At 39.6% G+C, this 14,846-nt stretch overlaps 2 protein-coding genes across 10 annotated transcripts in view; both read left to right on the top strand.

Moving 5' to 3' along the window:
- The window catches only part of mylka (myosin, light chain kinase a), an 80,181-nt gene extending 72,604 nt beyond the window's left edge, over positions 1–7,577 (top strand). For 2 of the 3 annotated variants that reach the window (XM_036566074.1, XM_036566083.1), the window contains exons 28-32: positions 1,560–1,712; positions 3,197–3,320; positions 4,379–4,469; positions 4,941–5,063; positions 6,651–6,886. In XM_036566074.1, coding sequence (XP_036421967.1) covers positions 1,560–1,712; positions 3,197–3,320; positions 4,379–4,469; positions 4,941–5,063; positions 6,651–6,886 — 727 coding nt within the window. Of the gene's footprint in view, positions 1–1,559; positions 1,713–3,196; positions 3,321–4,378; positions 4,470–4,940; positions 5,064–6,650 lie in introns of all 3 variants that reach the window. The other variant, XM_036566065.1, reaches the window with a different exon arrangement.
- A 2,451-nt stretch (positions 7,578–10,028) lies between these two features.
- fmnl2a (formin-like 2a) overlaps positions 10,029–14,846 on the top strand; it is a 76,717-nt gene continuing 71,899 nt past the window's right edge. For 4 of the 7 annotated variants that reach the window (XM_036565983.1, XM_036566024.1, XM_036566008.1 and 1 more), the window contains exon 1: positions 10,029–10,664. In XM_036565983.1, the coding sequence (XP_036421876.1) occupies positions 10,551–10,664 (114 nt within the window). In that variant the 5' untranslated portion in view covers positions 10,029–10,550. The remainder of the gene's footprint in view (positions 10,665–14,846) is intronic. The other 3 variants (XM_036565974.1, XM_036565999.1, XM_036565991.1) reach the window with 2 other exon arrangements.

Raw genomic sequence — 14,846 nt, 5'->3', positions numbered from 1 at the left:
AGCTAATGGAAGAAAAATTATAACCAGAGTGCTCTAAGAGTACTGTAAAGCAGAGGTGGAAACTTCCAAGTCTGGGGCTGTTCATCTCACAAAGGTATTGATGAGCTTATGTTCACTGATGGGATCATGACCTTGGAAGTGCAGAAGGCATTTTGGATGCAAACCTGCAGACATCTAAAAAAGAAATTACTTAAACGATGAATCTAAAATGGACCAGCTGCCTTTTAAAAGAGTGCTTTGCCAAAAAGAAAAGCACAGTCTTGGAATGGTATGTTTAAGATAAATACCATTTGCTAACACAATGAACTGAATACATTTTTATGTATGGTACAAGTGTCTAAATACTTTTTGGGCCTACTGTATGATTCAAGAGACAGACTAAGTTGCTACTCTCTTAGTCTGTCACAGCTTTGTGTCTTGGATATTATCAGGAAATCCAGCTGAAATTTTGTCTGGTTTTCCATGTGTTAGAGATTTGTGATGTGTGCTTCAGAGATGTATGTGTAAGCAGGTGGGAGTCAGACTGAGTTTACATTCACAGCAGTAGGTGGTTGATCTAAGGAGAGGCTGTGAGTGTGGAGAGGGAAATATGTGAGGACTCTGGTGCTCCCTTTAATGTTTCTAATACTGAGTTGGAGCTCCTGTGAGCTTTCTTGTGTTTGCAGAAATGTGTGGCTGTGTGGTAGCACAGTGGCCTCTCTCTGATCTATCACTAATGCTAGTCTGGAGATTCCAGGTTCCAGACAGTCCAGCTCAAGTGGCTTAGCATTAAAGGGAGGAAAGGCAAAGCCACTGTCTGACGGTTATGCTTGGAATTATGCTTGGACCTAGTGGAATCAAAATGTTAACACTTTTGTGTTGGTTTCTTAAATTAGCCTTCAAAACTCCAGAAGGCAACAGAGGACATCAAATACATTGCCTGATAAAAGTTAGAAGATCCTTTCAAACTGATTTTAATCCAAATGAGGATTTAATAACTTAGCATATTAAAGACTAACCAGGTTTATTTAGTATTGAATTATGGGTTTAATTCCCTTTTAACCCTTTAACCAAATCTTTGCATCTATTTCTCCCTTATTTAATTGAAAAGTAACAGCGAGAAAAGAGAAAATTCACATTTCAAAAGAAAACAAGGCTCCAATCTTTTGACAGTCCTTGCAGTTGTTGGGTATGTTTAAAGGCTTGTAACATAATTGATTAAATGAAGATGATGAAGAAATAGTTAGCAGAGTGAGGAAACATCTGTGCAGGATCCTGCCACGTCTGTTCCGGGGGGATTTTCACTCAGCACAGTCTGATAGTGATCGGCTTGCTCAGAGTTAAAGTATTCACTTGCAGCTACTGCTCTCAGCACAGAGACACTGCAGAATGATGGAATTACACAGTGACCACAGCTAGATGCTGAACGGCTGTTACACAGATCAAACTTAGTGCTGCTGTTTGCTCTCAAATTGCCTCGCTGTTTCACACAGCCCCTCGCTCTATGCGCTTCCACTGCCATTCTGTCTGTCTCTTTGATATTTGTCTACTGTCTTGTCTCTTATTTTGTCTCCCTGCAGTGTGAGCGGTTTGTCTCCGTTCATGGGGGACAATGATAACGAGACGCTGGCTAACGTTACCTCGGCAACCTGGGACTTTGAGGATGAGGCATTTGATGAAATTTCAGATGAGGCTAAAGACTTCATCAGCAATCTGCTGAAGAAAGACAAGACGTGAGTTCTGTATCACTACTATGTGTTACTCTAGGTAAGGAAAAGTGGTAGAGAAATGAAATATAGACATTAAATGGTATTTCTTTAATTATGGCCAAATGCTACATAAAACCAGAATAATAATGATTAACGGTTTTAGTACAGTTCTCTCATATGCTTTAGAGTCTTCATCCAGCATGGCTGTTGTACCCAAACACTTCCACTTAATAGCAGTGGAGAAATTCACACATTTAAACAGTTTTGAATAATCAGGGGATGGGAGTGTTTTTACACTGAGTCACAGCAAATAGCTTTGATCAGTTAAAACAAGTGTTTTCACTCTAACAGTTGATGATTGCCATCAGGTGTTGATTAACTGTCAAAGTGAATGCTTAAGAGCCCATTTAGAGCTAAATGAATTAATTCAGTTGCCCTTACACTTCTCAAAGTGGCAGTGTAGTACTTTTTGATTGTCTTTACATACATATAAATGTCAGAATTACCATCTTCAGTAAAACACTCATTTTGCAGCACACACATGAGAAAATGTTTGTAATGTGATTCTAGTAACAAGTAGAGATTCTGTAACAAGTAAGAAATCTGTAACATCCAGAATTGATTGGTGATCAATCTTGAAGCAGATTACTTGGTACAAAATAACTATAAGTAGATAAGTATATCGTGTGTTTTTTTTTGTTTGTTGTTTTAATCAGTTTACAACTTCTTGAGGTTCCCTAAAGACATGAACTGTTGAATAAAGCATCAAAATACACTATATGTCCAAAAGTTTGTGGACTCCCTTTCTTATTAGTGAATTCAGCTGCATTAAGGTGCACTCACTGCTGACACAGGAGTAGGCTGATGTAGGCTAGAGGTGTATGAAGCCTCCCAGCATTGAGCTGAGGAGCAGTGGAACTATGTTCTCTACAGTGATGGAGCATCAACCAGTACCTTTGGAGTTGGAGTGGAATTTGTGATCCAGAACTAGTCATCTAACATCAGTACCTGATCTCTCTAGTGCTCCCACTCCTGGATGCAATCAAATCCTAACAGCAATGTTCCAACATTTGGTGTAGAGCCTTTCTTGAGTAGTAAGGACAGTTATTGCAGCAGAGGGGGACAAATTTCTATTTAATACTATTGATTTTGGGAGAAACATTGGATGAGCAGGTGTCCACAAACTTTTGGCCATATAGTCTACCTTTTAGTGTCTCATTTACAATAATTTCAATCTACATGGTGTAAATTAATTCTGACAGCTATTAAAATGATTAATATCACAAGCAATTCCAAAATTCCAAGCGAACATTGTGTCAATATTGTAGAATTTCCTTCGGGGTAAAGGAGGTCCTGCATTTAAGCTTAAAAATTGAAAGACTTTAAAGGGTAACTTAGTTAAGAATGAATCAGCCATTTCAAGATGTAGTGGTAAAAATTTGATCAGTTATTAAAAAGAGAACGGTGAGTTCTCAGTGTGTGAAACTCTGTACCTGTATTTGCTACAGTGCTCGTCTGACCTGTGAGCAGTGCTTTCAGCACCCCTGGCTTAAACAGGACACCAAGAACATGGAGGCCAAGAAGCTCTCCAAGGAGAGGATGAAGAAGTACATCCTGAGGAGGAAGTGGCAGGTGAGCAGAGACAGCACCACACAGGAGGCCCACCCATGCCTCTGTCTCAGCTGAAGGGAATGATAAATGGGGTGCAAGCTTTATCAGTGATGTGGCATGGTTTTGTCAGCAGGGAGGGCAGTGTTATTATTCATCACTCTAATGCAGTGGCCTGGTCTCATACTGGACGCCTGGACCTCCTCTTGCAGCCTTGCCCTATTCACATTGTGTCCACTCTTCCACCCCTGCTGCTTTTCTGCTTGTGGTCATCCACAACATAGCTGATGAAATTAATGTTCCTCATATCATAACCATAATTGTTTCCATAACCATTGTTTATGCAAGTTCCTCCATTCGAACAATGCACAAAAGTTCTTTGAGTGCTAAAAGTTCTCACTTGTTTGAGAACCTTCAGCCTGATAAACTTAATAGTGTGTTATAAGCCAAAAATACATGACAAAACAGATGGACAGTGCATCTAATCTGCATTATTAACCTAGAGATAAAAAGCCCAATACCAACCCTATCACAACCAGCCAGTTCAAAAACACAATCAGCACAGTATTCAGTAAGTACCCCTGAAGATATGAAATCTCCAAAAATAAGATAATCAATATGTACATAAGTCAATATATACAGACCTTTGGCCACAAAGCTAAAAGACAGTATCATCCAGAATATTCAGAATACATACAGCAGTAATAAACTTGCATGAATAATAATGTGTTAATAATGTGATTCTTGTTCTGTTTAAACATGAATTACATCCACTTAACATTAAAATTTAATTTATAGACTGGCCTGTTTCACAGACATATATCAAACAAACAACTAGTAGAAAATATATTTCAATATGATTATGTCTTCTTTATTCACTCCTGGCAACTGGTAGGGAGCACTCAAGTGCGCATAATGGACAAAACACCCCTGAGCTTTATTCATCTCCAGCAATAAATCCTTTTCTGCAAATGTCGGAGCTTGTTGTTGGTGTTAATCTACAGATACTGATGTAGACTGACTCCCAGTGTCAGTAAAATCTGCTAATATGTCCTTAACATGTACATTAATCATTTTTACAGAAAACGGGTCATGCGGTGCGCGCAATAGGCCGGCTCTCCTCCATGGCTATGATGGCCGGTGTCCACGCCAAGAAGGGCTCCCCTACAGAAGGTACCATGGCAACAGCTTTTCTTCACAGTGCACAGTCTTTCAACCATCGCTGTGTTTTATTAATGCCAGCCGGTGAACTCCTGACCCCGTCTGGTTAATGCCCACATAGAGACGGGCACAGCAAGAGCCACTGCCTCGTCATTAATGGATGTCCAAAATGTTAATTAGTTCATCAAAGCCTAGAGAAGTGATGTCATTAATGTGGAAAAATGTTGTAATAAATATTTTCTTCTGGAATGTCAATTTGACCACGTAATTTCCTAATGTTCCATAATTAGAAGTTGCACAAATGATACAGCTGACTAATATACTCTTCAGTGTCATCTAACACTGACATTACTGGTCTGACCACAATTTTTTTAATGCACTGTGCTTAATTAAATTCATAACATGGCCCTTCTGGTCTTTGTTTTTCATTATAATATTATTTATGATAATTCTGATCATGTTGCATGGCTTGTGTTGATGCAGAGGAGAACCAGTTCCCAGAGGAGAGTGAGGAGAGGAGCCCGATGAAGCCCACATTCACTTCAGTGATAAAAGACGTGGAGGTGGTGGAGGGCAGTGCTGCACGCTTCGACTGCAAGATTGAGGGTACTGGATCATAGACTGCAGCACTTCACCAGCACGACTGCTTATCTTGATCTTAGCCATTACTCACAGCACTGTGCAAATGTCTTAGGCCATATTAATAATAATTTATTAACAAAACTAATATTAGAATAAAAACAAATAATCAATTCATTGTGATTTTATGTGTCAGTGTGTTAGCTTAACCATTTCCAAACCTCTCCTTGAGTCAGTCCAGTTTTGACAGTTACCATCCGAAACATAATTCAGCCAATTAATCCTTCATTAAATTAAAGCTGCACTACGTAAATTCTTTTGTCAAATTTGAAAGAACAAGCATTACTAAGTCAGAAGAAAAAAAACACAATAAAACAAATGTGTGTGCTGCTGCGAGTCACCCTATAAAGTCAAAAATAATGATTTTAAAAAGTCTGAGGTGTTGGGTTGGATTTTGTGGGTGTTTTTTGGCCCATGTTATACGTATACGTATTAGCGCCACATGCACAACCTCAAAAAGAAGGTCTGACTCAATGTATAGGTCTCCAATGCAAAATCAACTTTATGCTGATGAAGATATGATGAAAATAGTAGATAAACCACTTACATCCTCGGAAGACACATCCTTCACCAAGTCCCCAAATGTTACATAGTGCATCTTTAAATCAGGTGTGCTGCTCCATGCAGTGGCTAGAGTGCACAAAGAATCAGAAACAAAGCTTGTGGTTTTCTGACTGCCTTCTTTTTGTGAATAACTTCTTGAAAATAAGACATTTTTGTTACTATTTGTTTTATAGTTATTTGTATTTATTCTAATGTTATAATGTAGTTATGTTTAACTGAAGATTGGGGGAGGAACACAGCTGAAACTCCTCCTTCTTCCAATCTAACGCCCTATAAATTCACATCCTCACCTTCCGTTCCTGTGAAAAAGTGTTCGCAATCCCCACCACCACCCCATCTCCTCCCTGTTCCTCAGTCCTGCATCAGTCCTACTACAGCTTCAAGGGAGGTTTGGCCTTCTAGCTAGAGGCAGAGGCTGCCCAGAACTCCAGCCCAAGTTCTTAATGTTCTCCCAGCTTCTCAATCAATTTTCCCTCATACTACCAGCACATGTTAAGGGCATGGTCAGAACTCACAAACATAGTTTTTACAGGCAAAAACACGCTTACGACTGAGATAAATAGTTTAAACATTTTTATTGCTGCTAAGATTTTTGCACAGTATTGTATGTTTCAATAGCCAATATCATACACTTTTATGAGCATGTCAGAGCTGTTCCCTTATTCAAGCACAAATCTGAGAACAAAACTATGTTGAAAAAATAATCCTGTGGTGATTAGCTTTCAAACAGGTGTTACAGTCAAGCTGTTCCCAATTTGGTCTCAAATAGGGGAACAGTGTGACATTTAAAAAATGTAACAAAAACCATCAGGATTTACAGTGTACCTCTATGTATCACTCTCTCATAAGTAATTTATGTTTATTTGATTATCTGTAAACTTGTGTGAACATGTATTTTCATATTTATTTACCCTTGAGTCATCATGTGTTTACATGTGCTTGTTCACCCTCAGATTATCCTGTGATCACATTGTATTTGTTTACCCTCAGGTTATCCGGACCCTGAGGTGGTGTGGTATAAGGACGATCAGCCCATTAAAGAGACGCGTCATTTCCAGATCGATTACGATGAGGATGGGAATTGCAGCCTGGTTATCTCTGAGGTCAGCGGAGATGATGACGCAAAGTACACTTGCAAAGCGGTCAACAGCCTCGGGGAGGCCATCTGCACGGCTGAACTGATTGTAGAGGTGATGGGAGGAGGGGAAGAGGAAGAGGAGGAATAAGTAGTACAAAATGAATGAATTATATTTCTTTATTATGCTTTTCGTTTCTCTTCTTAGCTTGTTGGTTTTGCTCTCACTCACTTGGCCTGATGGAGGTAAAATGAAGATAGGTTTGGATCACTCTTTTCTACGTTTGCTTTTATTGCACTTTTACTCTTTTCTACTCTTCTACTTATACCATTTTGGCAGTGAACACCAGACACAATATCAGGTGTTGAGGTATTTATAAAATTACTTTAATGTTACTCACATTCCAGGTTTCATGTGATGGAATATATGCAGTATTTAAATTTGTTAAGTTTTATTTTGCTCTTTAAACAAACAATCCCAAACTCATAAGTGTGTTTGTGTGCTCAGAGACCAGCATTACTGTGTGTGTGTGGGGGGGGCTTCTCTATTAGAACTATTGTATGTAGTACTATTTAAGCACAGACATGTTAGCTTTAATGCTTTGATGCATTTGTTTGGAGACGTTGCCACTCACTCATCACCATCTTTCAAGAATAACTTTTCAGAAGAAGCACTTACTGTTACAGGAAGTTCAATTGTATGTTTTACGTTACATGTGTATGTAGATTATATTTGCTTAATTTTTACATGTACTAGTTTGACAAAGTGTAGATTACATTGTATTGAGAACACTACAACTGTAGTAACTCACTGTTATAGAATAAATTTTTATCACAAATAACGGTTTCTGGTTTGTATTGTTTTGAAAACAGGTATCTTTCAAAACATTGGAAGCAATCTCGGGATGTGTAGTGTGTTACCAGAATGGGCCACGAAGTTACGTCCACTAGATGTTGCTATTGCTTCATGGTGTCCTGTGCAAAGTTCCCACCCACTAGAGTGGAGAACAGGACCCTCCCATGACCAAATTCATCCAACAGGACTTTTTTCTGCACTGTTTTAAAGTAATATAACAGCAGAATTCAAATAACAAACACAGTTGATCCACAACATGATCATGGAATTCACTATGAGGCCCTTTATAAATGCTTAACTAGGGAACCAAAATGGAAATGAATGTTGTTAAACACTTCATCCTCAAAAACGACAAGCATCTGCTGGCTTGAATGAAGCTCTCTCCTGACTGAGTTAAAGAATGAGTATGGTTTAAGTGTGGGGCATCTCTGGCTCAGACTACAATGTCTCCTCTGTGTGTTCTCTTTCTCTGCTCTCTCGTGAGTGTGCAATCCAAGCCTAAGAACACTGCTTCCTTTGGCTGCGATGCAGACGAATTTAGCAACATCTGTGAGCTGGAGTCCCTCAGAGATCCCCTGACATAGAGATTTTATTGTTCTAACTTTATTTTTGGCAACTGTCTGGCATTTTACATTTCCTTGTAGTGCACTTAAAATGCAGAGGGTCTCTTTAGGCTACTAAAGTTTCACCAGCTGTGGGCTGTGTTCCTATTGACTGTCACACTTCCTTCCACTCTACGTGGAGTAAAATACAGAATGTTTAAGTCAACCTGAAATCAAAATTGACCCTTTTACCTTGTTTGTTTATGTCCCTGGTTATATTATGATTAGCATGATTCATCACACTATACCATTTAAAAGACAACATTCTTTCAGTAGTCTTTGATCGATTTTTGCCAACCTCAAAAACATATTCTAGGTTTTGATTATATGATATCATGTCTCATCTTCCCCTTCTTCCACCCCCACCTATCATTGAGCAAAAACGCTCTGCAAACTCAGGGACCCTCCCTAATAGTGTTTCACTTGGAAATACATCACAGTATGGGAAGAAAATACTTGATTTCTGATCAGGCTTAGTGTGGCCATGTCCTTGGGAAGCAAACCTGTTCATTTTATGTGGACTTAAAGGACACTTATTGTTAACATTTTCATGTATTGTATTTTTCCCTTAAGGTACCCTTATAACATTTGTGTGGTTTTATATACCAGAAATAGTCATTCATTGTTATGACCATTGTCCATTCTCTCTTTTTCCTTTGGATTTAAACAAGCTGCTTTAACTACTGCACCTTTAAAACTGACATGTGTAAATGAGCTCTGTTCTGATTGGCTATCCTGTATTGTGCTTCATTCAAAAAGCAGTCTGGGCTAAAACACTCCCTATAACTTCTGAATGGGAGGGGCTAAGATGCTGTAGTCTGAATAGGCGAAAATATGTAAATGAGTTGGATCTTGTGACATCACAGACACAAAATGGATTGTTTTGTAGTTTAGTTTCCATATATGGACTGTATGGACTGGGTAGTGATGGGTACCTTTGAAAAACTTTAACAAAGTTTATATATTACTTCAAAACCCTTTATTTAAAAAATGTGAAGGAAATTTGGTGTTCCATGATCTGGGCCCTGGTATTAAAATCTGCCTCTTTCTCCTTTCTCTCTATCAAATGAACTATTGACCCCTCTGGCACATAGGAACCCTGACTCACGGTCACACTAATGCACTCAAACACATCACTAACTTAATCTTTTCACTGCAGGTGAATTCAATGCCCCTTTGCCTTCAACACCACATGCACAATTCTCATCCAAACTGCAAGAGTGGGAGCTGACAAAAGAATGGAATCTCTTTAAGCTCAGAGTGGACGGATAATTAGAATTTAAAGTTTTGTATATCTGTGTGGCTCTGTAGTCATGCTGGTAGGCCTCTCCTACTTACTGCTTCTAAGGGTAGGTCTGTACACATGACTACGTGATGTACGCCAGCATGTGAGGCACACATTTCTACAGAAAACATGACATAAAACATTTCTGTCCCCAAAGTACAAAGAGTTTGGCTGTCAGTAATCTTGAGACATTTATGTGCATGTGTTCAGACTCGGCTGTGAGTTTTGTTTTTTGCCAGCTGAACTCTGATATGGATAACGCCCTGCAAGTTCTATGAAATTGTCCATCTGGACAAGTAAGAACACTCCCAACTGATGTCACTGGAGTTTTGGACAAGAGGCCACCTGTGGATGTCAGTTGAGAAATAAAACATGTTTTGGTTACATAATAATGAAACTTCTCGGTCCTTTGTGTTTAAGCTGGGATTGTTGATCTTTGAAAAAGTTGTTAGGCTGTTAGGAAACGGGAAACTTCAAATACCAGCATGCAACAGAAGTGAACACGGTCTCCACAAGTAGGACTTCTGGCACGCCCAAAAAGTGGGAGGCCAGTGTGAAAGGGAGTATTGTGTAAGGATGCGATTGTAAACGGAGCACAGAGTAGAGCAGAGAGGAGAGGAGAGGAGGGACAATCAAGACGTGGTCAGCACTGGCAGGATTAGCCCTCTAGCTGTGCAGACGGGGAACCACTAAGTCTGAATCATGCACATCGTCACTTACACAGCTCACTGGGAGTGGTGTGGAAATTGTGCAAGATACGGATAAGGCACGTTTTTTCTTTCACGTGCAGATGCTCCACTGTTGCTGGCTTTAAATTGTTCCCGGATCAGTCCTGGCGGTATAATAATGCTTGAGGAAGAGTCGCTCGGTCGGGTCGAGCGAATCTTATTGTTTTCTTCTAAGTGGATTTTTCGTGAAAGGGCACGGCAGCAGCAGCAGGGCTAAAGTCTGTCAGACACGCAGCAGCCGCGGAGCCAGAAAAGGCAGAAAACGCAGCGTTCATAAGGCAAACGGCTCAACATTTCAAAGTCAGACACAAGAGTGTACAAGTGGCACAGCAGCGGACTAAAACATGGGCAACGCGGGGAGTATAGACCAGCAGAGTGACATGAGGGGACACGGCATGCCTTTAAAACTGCCCATGCCGGACCCGGGGGAACTAGAGGAAAAATTCGCCATTGTTTTGGTGAGTAAAGTTCACTAACTTTTTTTTTTTTTAGCTTTTTAGCTAGTTTACTCCGGCTGTGTTGGCTCACTGTAGTCCTAACCGGGTTCATCATCGCCTTTCTCTGTGGCACATCTCTCTCTCTCACTGTGGGTTTGGCCAGTGGACACTCACAGCCTCTCCAGTCACTCCCTCGCTGCCCGCTATTGTGTGGAGTTAATGAGCTAGTAAGCTAACCCGCTAACGTTAGCCCAGCTGCCCAGCTGTCGAAGAAAAGTTTACAAATCACACTAGTGTTAGTTAACTTACTGGGGAATGCTTGTATTGTTCGTTATAGCTAAGTCAGTCGTCCATTTCTAAGTTTTTCATTAACTAGGTAGGTTAGCTAACTGCCTTTCTTGCCTGACACGACTTTGATAAATTACGGGAGGGTAATCAGAAAAAGTTTGCTGACATGGACTTAAAATTGAAACGCTGTCCACCCCCTTTCATTTCTCGCTTTCTTCAAAGAAAAATGCCACCTTTTTCAAAGCGTGTAACTTACATAATTCAGTGGATGCAGACAAAGTCGTTGAGGGTGGTTTGATGTGAAATGCTCCGTTGTAGAGAAACTGTGTCACAGAGTCAGAATCATTCACAGTGGTGGTGATAGGAACCAGACGTCTGAAGCTGTTATGGACACTGTGGTTAAGAAAATGATGCCCGAGACACTGTTTTGAAACCAGGTTTTAGTTTAAAATGTATTTTTAAATGAAGTTCAGGGCAGAGGGGTACATGCAGGGCGAGGCAAAATGGTGCCCAGAGAAAACTTTTTAAAAATTTATTTTCCACTATTTTACCAGCATCAACATCACATACGAAGAGTCAAGAAAAAGGAAAAACTCAGACACTCACGTTTAGATTCACTGGGTGATTTCAATAGAAAAAGCTATTCCTATCGAGATCGTTGATCATAAAGGGGAATTCCACCCATTTTTCAAAATATATGCGCGATTCAATCATTGGGATGTAAGCAAACTCGTTCAGAGTGGTTTGATGTGAAATGGCTCATCGAAGAGAAACTTAGCGACTCAGATTTCTTTACAGATCATGATGACTACAACACTAATAAAGCCATTTTATTCACCTTCCAAACCACCAGCAAACCTGCACACGCCTTCTGAGTTTTTATATTTGATGTTGATAAAGGTAAAATAGTCTAAATATAAAAATCAAAGTTTTATTGCCTTGTAACACCCTAAATGTTTCTCTCCACCATTGATAGATTTTGAAAAGTACATTGAAGCCCAAAAGTTTTTCTCAAAACTATCATAAAGCAATGTCTAGGGCACCAGGTAGGATATTCATAAACTTTGCATGTTAAGAAAGCTTTTTGTGATGTAGCTTTTAGAGGCATTAAACTTTTCAGACGTCTGGTTACTATCACACCCAGAGGGATAAGTGGTTTAGATGATGTGTATGTATGTGCGTGTGTGCTCGTGTGCGTGGGCGTGTGTGTGTGTGTGTGTGTGTGTGTGTGGTTACTATCACCACCACTGTAAACAATTCTGACTTGGTAAGCTTCTCTACAGCAGAGCATTTATCATCAAACCACTCTAAATAACTGTTTACAACTTAACAGTTATAGAGAAATTTAGAAAAATCAGTGGAATTCCCCTTTAAAGAAATCTGTGGTGGTAAGTTTCTCTACAGTGCATCATTTCACATCAAACCATTCTGAATGACTTTGTTTACAATTCAGTGATTGAACTATGAACTATGTTATCCTTAAGCCTGTCATGCTGCATCTTTAAAGTTCCCAAACAACATATAGTTTTGTTATACTGATTTGAGAGCAAAACAGGGGGAAAGTAAATCTAAAAAAACTATTGAAAGACATTTTGTCTGTTTGGTCTAATTAGTCTGGTACATGTGAGTACGTATTCTTGCCTTTACTCAGTAGTTCTAGTCTGAGCACCATGAGAGGTTGACTTTGTTGGAATGCCTTAAGCTGAGGGGGGTTGGCCCTGCTGTATCCAAAGCAGAACATGTTTGCTTTCCACACACTGTCACCACATGTATTTATCTAAAGAAGCACCTGCTAAGACAGTCTTATTGTTTTTTTTATAACATCCTATTCTATCTGTAAAATACATCTGCTGAAAAATAATATTGTAAATAGCGTCTATATCTGATGCCTCTTTTGTTTTAGGCATCTAATGTTGAAGCGCCATAACATTCCAGTTTTATTAAGAACTGCCACATTCCCAAGATCTGTAGTTATATTGGCATCCACATACTCTGCACCGGTGTGCGTAAGGAATGTGTTTGATTACTGTTCTTCTGTTTCGTCTGTGTGTGTGTGTGTGTTGGTGGCACAGCCCCGGCTGTCTGCTAGCCCCGGTTTTATGAGGACGTATAAATGTGGGTCAGACATGACCGTCAGACCTAATGCTCCACTAGCTCTAGACTAACTCTCCTCAGTGTGACCTGGGCAACTCCAGTTAACACTCAGACATGCACACACACGCCACTTAGACGATAAAACACTTAAGGTCCCTGATGGCAAAGCAGCCTGGGGCCCAAAAGGTGGAGTGGAAAAGTTAAAGCATGCCTGGAGGAAATGGAGTTGGTTCGGTTTAATGTGTCACTGTTTCTCACACAGTGCCTAAGGCTGTAGTTAATTTCCCGGCTTGAGCTTACTTCACTTTCAGTTATGTGCTGGGCTTTGAATAGTCTGTACTGGTATACTGTGATATTGCTTTTCACTTTTAGCAAATTTCAGCAATATATTTCATAGGTAACGAACATTATATCTGTGATATAGTGACCATAAAGTAACAGTGTATGTTGTCAAGTGGCACTTTCTGTTTTATGCACTTTACATGTGATAACCAGGACCCGACCACTAACTGCAGTGCATATCTTTTGCTGAGTGAATCAGATGGTTTTAAAAACTCAGTTCAAAATGCATAAAAGAAAAGTAAATAAAATTGTTTAATTTCTGAAAATGTGGTGTTTGTCCGGTTAATTTTCAACGCAGTGTAAGATTACTGTGGTGCAATTTTAAGAGAAGAAAATGAAACAAAACAGTCAAGTCAAAACAAGTCAGGTTTGTAGGACATTCTTTTAAAATAGAGTAGCAGTACTCAATACACACGGGTTAATTAAAGGGCCCATATTCTGTGTTATTATTTTTTTTATGTTTTCGAATTATATACCAAAAGCAGTCAGAATTCATTGTTACATGACCATTTTCCAGCCTTTCTTTATCCTTTACAATTCAACAGGCTGTTTTTGTTACTGTGCCTTGAAGACCAATATATGTAAATGACCTCTGGTCTGATTGGCCACAGTGTATTGTGCCTTATTCAAAAAGCAGTCTGGGCTGAAACACTTCTTATAACTTCAGCGCGAATGGACAGGGTAAACTGCTGTAGGCTGAATAGGTGGATATATGTAAATATGTTTTCAGGACATCACAAAACTGTGAATTCATAATGGGCTCTTTTTGCTGCTTAGCTTCCATATCTGAACTGTGTAGACTGGTCAGTGAATGGTGCATTCTGAAAACTATATCAGTGTTTACATACAAACAAATTCCATTATTTCAAAACAGTGAAGCAATGTTAGCTCTCCATGATATGGGCCCTTAAATGCAAATATAAATATTGTCTGATACAGTGATATATTAGGAAAATATTGTGATAATGAATTTTGTCAGGATCACCCAGCACTGTATGTATGTACCACTGTATGTATCCATTTTTTTGGTCTGTTCTCCTGGTGGTCAGTAATGCTTGTCACATTGTTCCTGTTGTTGTAATTGCTGCGTGTCGCGTGTGGATGAATCCCTCTCTGTCAGTCGAACTGACGTCACGACCTCGCTATAGCAGATTGGAGCCTTTTCTATTCCTAATCCCGTCTTCTCCACAATCACCTGCCTGTCGTGATCTGTGCCACACTCAGTGCTGATTTATGATGACTGAAGGCTGATGCTGTTTTAAATGCTTCATTGTTTAAAGTAGCTGACACTACAGTCAACAGTTGAGCTATTTAGCATGTCTAAAACAGCATTAATTGTGCCTGCCATAATGTGCTTAGCTTGTCTGATATAGAATTCTTAACAAAATTACAAATCTACGGTAACAGTCTAACTCGCTTTTGCTCTGTTAGAGTCTTTGCTCACGAGACTGTAGCACATTTTGCTGAGTAGTCTGCAGT

The sequence above is a fragment of the Colossoma macropomum genome, unplaced genomic scaffold, assembly GCF_904425465.1.
Source record: "Colossoma macropomum unplaced genomic scaffold, Colossoma_macropomum, whole genome shotgun sequence".
Classification (NCBI taxonomy): Eukaryota; Metazoa; Chordata; class Actinopteri; order Characiformes; family Serrasalmidae; genus Colossoma; species Colossoma macropomum.
Note: the sequence above shows the minus strand (reverse complement) of the source record. Positions and strands in the feature narration are given on the sequence as shown.